The sequence below is a fragment of the Nothobranchius furzeri genome, chromosome 10 (assembly GCF_043380555.1).
Source record: "Nothobranchius furzeri strain GRZ-AD chromosome 10, NfurGRZ-RIMD1, whole genome shotgun sequence".
NCBI lineage: Eukaryota > Metazoa > Chordata > Actinopteri > Cyprinodontiformes > Nothobranchiidae > Nothobranchius > Nothobranchius furzeri.
In genome coordinates, this window is record NC_091750.1 from 32,163,774 (window position 1) to 32,174,128 (window position 10,355).

A 10,355-nucleotide genomic window follows, 5' to 3' on the forward strand; every position below is an offset into this window, starting at 1 on the left:
CTGAGGAGGTAAAAGGAAACGATAAAAAACAAAAGCTCTAATTAAAGCTGCAAGCAGCGTCGTTTGGCCCTCGCAGCTCCACGCCGCTCAAGCCTCGCCGGCAGTCTAGTGTACCCGGGCACCTCTGCTGAACATAAACATCGACCACCTCGACATCGGAAACCGCGAACGGTCTCCTCATCTGCACCTCACCCTGACTCAGCATCTTCTCTGAGCCCACTATTAAATTACACATCTAACCACATGGGGATGCTCTATCTTTACCACACTGGTGGTGTGATGACATACCAAGTTTAATGCTATTCTGACCACGTCTTTTGAAGTCATCGAAGGTTAAAGTTATCTACGGGGCGCTGTGGCCAACTACAGAAAAATCCCATTGAGGTCAGCTTTGGTTGACAAAGATGGTTTTCGCATTTTGGCATCAATCAGACGTTGTGTATGTTATCTAGAGCCAGAGAGCCAAAAGGGGTTGGAGCTACAGGGGTTTGAACCAACAACCACATCAATGTGTTTGGTGCAGTCATGTGATGACACAAGCCAAGTTTAATGCAGAAATGCAGAGAAGTGCTCTGTGGGCACAGGACAAAGAGCCTTGGTAAAAAAAAGATAAGGGAGCGAAAAGAGAAGCGTCTGTACTCGGCGAGTGCCAAGAAGAAAGAAACCATCGTGCAGCTCACACAACCGAGTGTGCTGTATCTGCTTAAGAGTCACTTTTTCTGAATCATGACGGAATCAGCTGACCTTTCTGACTCTGCAGCACAGTTACGCTCGGCTCTCACTGCTCAATGAGCAATGTTGGATGTTATTACAGGATTTGGTTCATCAGAATCAGGCTTATCAACAAAACTTTGGCCAAATAACTTGCCTGGTAAACGAACTCCACAGTATTCTACCCGGATCCACTACTCAGAGCAGCTCCGGTGCCACCTCCTTCAGCCTTCCGCAAAGTAGTCTCTCCTCCTCCATAACCTTTTTCAGGAGACCTAAGTAAAAGCAAGGGATTCCTTCTCCAATGTGCTCTGGCTTTCGAAAGATCGCCCATTCAGTTTCTATCAGACGCCAACAAGATTTCCTATATGGTCGCCCTGCTTTGAAGGCGTTGCGACGACGATGGCACAGGAGTTAACTGCTTGCCCCGTAATCGGAAGGTTGCAGGTTCAAGCCCCGCTCAGTCTGTCGCTGTCGTTGTGTCCTTGGGTAAGACACTTAACACATGTTGCCTGGTGGTGGTGGTCGGAGGGACCGGTGGCGCCTGTGCTCGGCAGCCTCGCCTCTGTCAGTGCGCCTCAGGGCAGCTGTGGCTACATCGTAGCTTATCCCCACCAGTGTGTGAATGTGTGTGTGAATGGGTGAATGACTGATTGTGTTCTAAAGAGCCTTGAGGGGTTCCAGGACTCTAGAGCGTGCTATATCAAATACAGGCCATTTAGAAACCGCGCTTTACAATGGTCAAACGCCCGATTCTCCCAAACGGATCTCGCTACTGTTACTTTCTGGGAATTCAGTACTCAGTTTGAGTTAACCTTCTGCCCTACAATGGGTGAAGAGGAAGCTGTTAAATGTTTATGGAATTTAAAACAAGGAAATAGATCAGTCGCCGAATTAGCAATTGACTTCTGCACCATTGCAGTCGAATCTGGATGGAACTGCCCATCTCTGAAAGCAGCGTTCTTACAGTCCCTCAACAAGAAGTTAAAGGATGAGCCTGCTACCCGTGATGAACCACATTCTTTGGAGGATCTGATTTAACTGGCCATAAAAATAGACTCACGCAGGCGAGAGCGGTCCCGAACCAGAAACTTTCCCCCCTCCCGCTCTCAGGTTCCTATGCCTCAGTTCATTCCAGATTCCATGCCAGGGGCTAGTGCTCCCTGTGAAGAGCACAAACCCATGCATATCGGCAAAGCTCGGATATCTCCAGCTGAACGGCAGTAATGTATGGCAACCTGTGCATGCCTATATTGTGGAGCCCTGGGACATTTCATCGCTACTTGCCTTATTCCCACAAAAGGGAGAGCCCATTGGTAAGACTGGGTGTCCTGACAGGTAAATCCACAACTTCTCTCAGATTATTAATCCCGGTAATTATCATCATCAAGAATCAGAGTTCATCCATTCATGCTCTCATTGACTCAGTTCAGAACAGTCTCATCTCTCCTCATCTAGTCCATCAACTCGCCACCCCTGTCAAACCTCTAACTCAAGCTTTCAGTGTATCTGCTCTAGATGGTTGTCAACTCTACCATAATCCACTGGACCAAACCAATCACTCTCATCACCTCTGGAAACCATCGTGAGGAGGTACGACTTTTTGTTTGTTCCATTACGGAGTCGCCTATTGTGTTAGGATTTACTTGGCTGGAGAAACACAACCTCGTCATCAACTGGTCTAGTAGACTCATTGAATCCTGGAGTTCATGGTGTCATGCTAATTGTCTCCATTCTGTTATTCCTTCCCCCCTGAACCTGAGTCCTCGGTCGCCTCGCTGGAACTAACACTGGTCACCACCGAATATCATTATCTCTCTCCAGTGTTCAGCAAACAGAAGGCTCTCTCTCTTCCACCTCACAGACCCTATGACTGCGCCATTGACCTTATCCCTGGCTCACCTCTCCCAGCTGGCAGGTTGTTCAGTCTCTCCAAAAAAGAGAGAGAAGCTATGGAGGAATATGTGAATGGGGCGACTGTGGCACAGGAGTTAAGCGCTCGCCCCGTAATTGGAAGGTTGCAGGTTCGAGTCCCACTCAGACTGTCGCTGTCATTGTGTCCTTGGGCAAGACACTTAACCCACCTTGCCTGCTGGTGGTGGTCAGAGGGACCGGTGGCGCCAGTGCTCGGCAGCCTCGCCTCTGTCAGTGCGCCCCAGGGCAGCTGTGGCTACACTGTAGCTCATCCCCACCAGTGTGTGAATGTGTGTGTGAATGGGTGAATGACTGATTGTGTTGTAAAGCGCCTTGGGGGGTTCTAGGACTCTAGAAGGCGCTATATCAAATACAGGCCATTTACCATTTACCATTTTGAATCTCTTCAAGCAGGAGTCATTTGCCCCCTACGTCTGCGGTCGGCGCTGGTTTCTTTTTCATGGAAAAGAAGGATTAAACACTCCATCCCTGCATTAACTATCGAGCTCTCAATGATATCACCATAAAAAACAAATACTTGCTATCCCTCGCCTCTGTCAGTGCGCCCCAGGACAGCTGTGGCTAAGTCGTGGCTCATACCCACCAGTGTGTGAATGTGTGTGTGAATGGATGAATGATACACTGTAGTGTAAAGCGCTTTGGAGTCCTTACTCTGAGAGGCGCTATACAAGTGCGGGTCATTTATCATTATTTACATCTTCAAGGCTGGATGCATGAGAGCAGACCCAGAGAAGATAAAAGCGATTGAGGAGTGGCCCACCCCAGAGACACGTAAGCAGCTCCAACATTTTCTCGGATTCGCTAATTTTTACAGACATTTCATCAAGGGTTTCAGTATTGTTGCTGCCCCACTCACCGCTTTCACTTCTACTAAGTGCACCTTCTCCTGAAACTCGGATGCCCAAAACGCGTTTGTCGTCGTCGTCTTCTATCTGGGTCCGGGTCGCGGGGGCAGCATCCCAACTAGGGAGCTCCAGACCGTCCTCTCCCCGGCCTTCTCCACCAGGTCCTCCGGCAGGACCCCAAGGCATTCCCGGACCAGATTGGAGATGTAACCTCTCCAACGTGTCCTGGGTCGACCCGGGGGCCTCCTGCTGGCAGGACATGCCCGAAACACCTCCCCGGGAAGGCGTCCAGGAGGCATCCTGACCAGATGCCCAAACCACATCAACTGGCTCCTTTCGATCCGGAGGAGCAGCGGTTCTACTCCGAGTCCCTCCCGAATGTCCGAGCTCCTCACCCTATCTCTAAGGCTGAGCCCGGCCACCCTAAGGAGGAAACTCATTTCGGCCGCTTGTATCCGCGATCTCGTTCTTTCGGTCATTACCCAAAGCTCATGACCATAGGTGAGGATTGGGACATAGATCGACCGGTAAATCGAGAGCCTGGCTTTCTGGCTCAGCTCCCTCTTCACCACGACAGATCGGCTCAGCGTCCGCATCACTGCAGATGCCGAACCAATCCGCCTGTCGATCTCCCGATCCAATACAGACCTCCATCTGATCTCCTCCAGCCCTTGTCTATACCCTCACGACCCTGATCTCATATCGCTTTAGACTTTGCTACCGGCCTTCCTCCTTCTAAGGGTAAAACAGTCATACTCACCATCATCGATAGGTTCTCCAAAGCCTGCCATCTAGTGGCATTGTCCAAGCTACCCTCTGCAGCCCAGACTGCCAAGTTCCTGTTTTCTCATGTCTTCAGACTTCATGGCATTCCTCTTGCAGTAGTGTCAGACAGAGGTCCTCAGTTATCGTCTCAAGTTTGGAGGGAGTTTTGTCATTCTTTGGTGGCTAAACCTTGCTTGTCTTCAGGTTTCCACCCAGAATCTAATGGGCAGTGTGAACGGGTCAACCAAGAGGTTGTAAGACGCCCTTTGATGTGTCTGCTCCTCTAAGCCTCATCAGTGGAGTCTTTTCCTACCATGGATCGAATACGCTCATAACGCCCAAATTTCCGCAGCTACTGGCAAATCCCCTTTTCAATCCTCATTGGACTACCAACCTTCACTACTGTCCAATACATTTCCAGATCCAGTTCTCCCCTCGGTTCGATCCTACATATGTTCCTGAAAGAGGGTTTGGGGTCAAACGCAGGGAGCACTTCAGCGCACTTCTGCCCAAAACAAGAAGTTCGCTGATTGTCATCGAACCCCAGCTCCCGCTTACTCCCTTGGCCAGATGGTCTGGTTAGCAGCGAAGAACATTTCTCTGACAGCTATCCCCAGGAAACTCGCCCTACGTGCCCTTTCCCCATCATAGCCATTCTGAGCCCCTTGATCGTTCGCCTGCAACTTCCCATGTCCCTTCATGTCCACCCTGTGTTTCACGTCTCCCAGATCTGACCCAAGAAGCAATCATGGGTTCCCCGGTCCTTTATTATGGACCCTGATCTCATCACTGACTTTGAGAGGGGGTTTGCCTCCTCATCGGGTCGGCCGCCTGGGGGCGACTGTTGAGGTAGTGTCAGGATCCAGCAAGTGGAACTGTTTCTCTCCTTTTCCAGGTGCTGGGTGGTCCCAGCTGGAGCCAACTGCCCCATCAAGGCAGCAGTATTTAGGAGTGGAGCCACCAGACGAACATCAGCTGAATCCGTTAATGGAGTGGTAAACTGACCACATGCTCTGTAGTTGTGTTTCCCTTCGTGCCAAGTACTCACCTGTCTCTCTGTTCCTCGCAGCAATCTCTTCCGCGTTTTTGAAGGACCCAGGAAGTTCCTTGTTGGTTCATACATCCAAGTTCTCCTCTCCAGGTCTTCACTGTTTGGACGTCCATCTCCCCGGGTGTTGTCGCTCCTCTCTCTGCCACTGCAAAAGCTCCAGCACTGGATTCTGCCAAGCCGCTCAGCTCTCCTGTGGAAAGAACACACCACTAAACCACCGCGCAGCTCTCACAACCTTCAACCATCCTGAATACTCACCTCTCCCTCAGGACTGGTCTCTCCACAGCTCCATGACGATCCTCCTCAAATCCTTTCTTCGTCTTGGTCTCTCAATTTCTCTGATCCAGAAGAAAATAAACTGTTTTAAGATATAGTTGTTTCTGAGTCCGAGTGTACTGTGTCTGCTTAAAAGTCACTTTTTATGAATCATCACACCTACATTCCATTATCTACCTTCAATAATTCACAAAGATCAATAGTTTCTGATCAATGTGCTTCTGAGTACTTAAAGATTGTTTAAGTCTGTTTTGATTGCTTGTACATATTGTAAATGAGAACAGTCCTTTATCTGTTTTTCTTTGGCATTAAGCTAATTACATGTCTGTTCCTGCTGCCTCTTGGCCAGATCGTTGTTTCAAATGAGAATGAGTTCTCAGTCAACTCATATGGTTAAATATAGATCAAATAAAAAAATAATATTGTTCCTTTTCAGAGATTTTGCTTAGAAAAAATCACTCTACTACTGATTTGCAACATTGATGTTTTATCTCCACATATACCAGAAGCCTAGCGGAGTTCTGCTGTGTGGTGGAGTTGCTAAAGCTAACAGTAAGTTTCTACTAGCTGAGACGTTCTCTGCTGTTTCCTGGATGCTAAACCAACAACAGCCTTCCCCATCGTGAGTCCATATGGGTGAGTCCATGAATGTTAAGTGACAGTGTGACGTAGATCTGTCAGGATTTTCTAATCCTAGAGTTTCACCGTCTGTTTTCTATCAGAAGCTGATGCAGGAGATATGTGTAGGAGACTATTTTCATGTTCAGCCTGCATAAATCACTCAGAATGACCCATTAGAATCAGAAATAATCATAAAAAAAGTTTTTTTCAGTGAACCACACCTTTAATAATATTTGGCTAAAAGCCTTTTTTGAGTTTCTGTAAATAGACAAAAACGTTGATAACTGGTCAGGGTTAGCACTGAAGGATGGAGACACCTTCATGAGTTAAGATGCTAAATTTCTATAGTGCAGTTGTTATTATGAATATTACTTATTACTTAAATGTCATTTCTACTTGTTCATAACTTTTCCATTTTATCAGTAAGAATATTTTTGGACAAGGATAAATTTTAGAACAGGATTTAAAGAAAGGTGTAGATCTGGTTTGTTGTAGACAGATACAGGAAACATAGAGCAACACAATATGAACCGTCGTTCACTGGATTGCTCTAATAAAACTGTTTAGGGATGCAACAATACCACTTTTTTCCAAACCGATATGATACCGATACTTGGATCTGAATATTCGCCGATACCGATTACCGATACCTATACTTCTACCACACAAAAAAAATGCAATGATTTGGAATACAGATTTTTATTTCTTCTCTGCTGTCAACAGGAAAATACTGAGGTAGATAAAAAGTAAAATATATGAATAGAAATCATCACAAAACTAAAATATTAGGTGAACAGAAATGACAAGTTACAGTGAAGCCATTTTCAAGCAACTGCATTGGTATCGGTTCTTGGTATCGGTTAACTTTTACCGATACCAGTATCGTATCGGTATCTGCACTGATACCGATACCAGTATTGGTATCAGTGCAGATACCGATACTGGTATCGGTTAACTTTTACCGATACCAGTATCTGTATTGGTGCATCCCTAAAACTGTTAAATCCGTTCATCTGACTCAGTTGAAGATAATTTGTCTACGTGATGATGTCAGAGATGATAAGCTGGGAGTGTCATAACTTTTTTTTCTGCCGGTTCTGAATTTCTTTAGCAGCTTTGGATGTAAAATATCCCCTCTCAGGAGATTTGAAGCACTTCCTAGCTGGGAACGGAGCAGTCTTGTTGTGGATGTTGGTGCTGGTTCTGCTGCGTGTGTTTGTTCAGTTTCACTTTCGCTTTGGTCCGCTAAAGTCTTTTTTTTAATTTGTGGTGTTGGAGACGTCTTTACGGTGTGTTAACTGCAGCGATTCACACTGAGGTTAATAGCCACACTGGTTAATCCCCGCAAACCTAGTCTCACCTGTATGTATGTGGTAAGTAAACACTGAACCTTTCTTTCCACCTGCCGTGGAAGCAATTGCGTAATGAAGTAGCTGTGTTTAACTTGCAAGCTCATTCCCAACCAGGAACATTTCTGATGCCTAACGGTGTTAAGGATTCAGATGGTTTAAAAGGAACAGAGCCAGATGTATTTTTGTTAGAAAAACTATAAAATAAATGTGACAAATTCAGGTAGGCTCATGAGGTGAGGTGCTATTCAGAGGTGGACCCCCAGTATAAGATGTCTGACTCCCCTCCTCAAAGTGCAGCCTTTAATTCCCAGACAGCAGCGACACAATCATCCGAGGGGGCAGTTCCCACGAAATAGCACAATCTCATTTCTACAAACACTCAAAGACAACCCAGAACAGGATAAATAAGTTACAAATAACCCTGTGCTTATCAGCTGAGACACAGTCCATAGCTCATATATCCTGTTTTGGCTGAGACAGATTTCCTTTTGCTTTACAACACCCCCAGTCATGTTCTGCATCAGTAAACACACACATATAGACACATAGGCAGCTGCAAACACGTTAAACACACCCCTGCACCCTCTACAATAAAAGGATAAAGGAGGTATAAAGATAAGGCCTCTCCTTTAACGAGTAACTTACTTAAATGCTGGAACATTCCATATGGGTCTTATATTCTGTTTGTGGAGTAGTCTTTTCCACCGTATCCTGTCCGGCTGGGAAGCAATCAGGATAGATGTCTGAATGCCGAAGACGAGCCCTGCAGGTTTATTCCCTCAGGTTATAGCTTCTGTTATAACACCAGTCCTGGCACCAAGACTTTAATAGAAACGTTTTTGGTTGTTTAAATTCCCTACGGACACAGAGACAGAAGGGAAGAGAAACGGGGAGAGAGAAGGAAGAGGTGGGGGTTCACAAAAATAAACAATAAATGATGAACAAGAATCTGCTTCTATACCTGCAGAAAGAGAGAGAGAAAAGGAGACACAAAAATACAACAAGACCAAAATATCACTGCACCTACTACTGACGATATATAAGTAACTCTGTTTGCTGATAAACACGCGATAATAATTCATAGTGCATTTAGAGCCAACCACAGCCACCACACAGGTGATGTGTTGGAAAGCTCCAACTCCATCCTTGTGAGAGCACCATGTGACCTTATACACACTTGTATGTATGTAAGGTTTCTCTATAGGAGCCTCCAATAGTGAGTACAAAGTTTTGTAAAAGTGTTGTTTATTCTTTCAGGACCATACAACATATTTCTGATTGTCTTTAATAGCAGGTATAGTACTTTTATTACCACACCCTAACCCTAACCCAATTAAACCAGGGGCGGGTATAGGTGATTTCTGTCAGCCCTACTTGCTACATGCCATTCAGATTGATGTGACGTGCGAGATTGGTTCTATAACTGGAAATTGTATTATTTTAAATACATCGGCACTGGTGTTACAGGGCAATGTGATATAAAAACCCTCCTCCTGTCTCAGATCCATATTTATTTATTGTCTCTCTTTTTAAACGTCATGTAGGTCCGAGGCCTTAATCTAACTGGAAAATTTTTGGGGCCAGCCAAGCCACTTAACAAAAACTTGTCGCTCTCCTCGGAATGTCCGGCGTTTTAAAACTTTTTCAACGTGGAAGGATCTCTCGGGCGATAGGTTTACTTTCTGCAACTCGGCTTCATACAATGACCCTTCAATATTTTCCCCATCAAAATCTTTGAGTTTATAAACCGGTGGCGAGCGATGAAGACACTCATCCACTGTGAACAGCTCGTGTGTAAAACTCTGCTCATATTTTTTATCAAAAACACCTCTGAGTTTGGAAATTCTCACAACTTTTACATTTCCTTTTCTTTGCAGGCTTCAGTGAGGCGGCTCCGTAAAGGCTGCGAAACACCTGCCTTTGATTTTCCATGTTTACTTCAGCGGGGGCATTTTGATGGAAGAGTGGTAGCTATGGTTATAACCTCGTACTAAATCTGGGATCACATCTATGCAGCGACGGGTGTTTTTGGCTGTGAAATATCTCCACATTCTGTCTTTTAGGGTCCTGTTAAATCTCTCCACAACGCTGGCCTTTACGCTGCTGGCTGTGGAAAAGTGCACAATGCCGTGTTTCTTCAGGAGGGCTTCAAATTTCTTGTTAAAAAATTCTTTACCAGCATCCGTCTGCAATTTTTTAGAGGTACCACTGTCTTTCCAAACTGAAGCAAAAGCTTCTGTAACATCTTTCCCAGATTTGTTTTTCAGGACTCGTACATAGGCTTTTTTGAAAATACATCTATGACGGTTAATAGGTAATAAAAACCGCTGTTTGATTTTTGACAAGGCCTGCATGTCGCATAAGTCAGCTTGAAACTGCTTTAGTGACCCTGAGACAAAAACCTCATTTCTCGGAAAACGAACTCTTGCTGGTTTGTGGAGTGTGTAAGCGTCTTGTTCCGAGAGAAAGTCACGAGCCTGATCCGATGAAACTTTCTCCCCAATCTCTCGTAAAGCGGTTCTAAACCTTTCCACACCTCCGTAACTACCCTGATGTTTTGGTAAAAAATAAACCTTTTTCATTACCTCCTCCATCTCTGATGGATGCTTGAAAAACATTATACATATTTATTCTCATTATTTCATTCTATTTCATAAATTGTACACATGTGACAATAAAGCTAGTCAAATATAAGGAATAAAATCTATTCACACTATAAAAAATAACTGTGCGGTCTAATCAAATATAAAATCTAATCGCACTGTAACAAACAGCCGTGAGGCCTAGTCAAATATAATG

The 10,355-nt window shown here is 45.3% G+C and overlaps 1 protein-coding gene across 3 annotated transcripts in view; it reads left to right on the forward strand.

Moving 5' to 3' along the window:
* The window catches only part of LOC107390562 (nucleolar protein 4-like), a 70,520-nt gene that overhangs the window by 51,698 nt on the left and 8,467 nt on the right, over positions 1-10,355 (forward strand). The window contains exon 8 of one of the 3 annotated variants that reach the window (XM_070555513.1): positions 6,090-6,218. The exons of 1 other annotated variant lie outside the window; for it this stretch is intronic. In XM_070555513.1, the coding sequence (XP_070411614.1) occupies positions 6,090-6,097 (8 nt within the window). In that variant the 3' untranslated portion in view covers positions 6,098-6,218. One more of the 3 variants, XM_054745614.2, reaches the window with a different exon arrangement.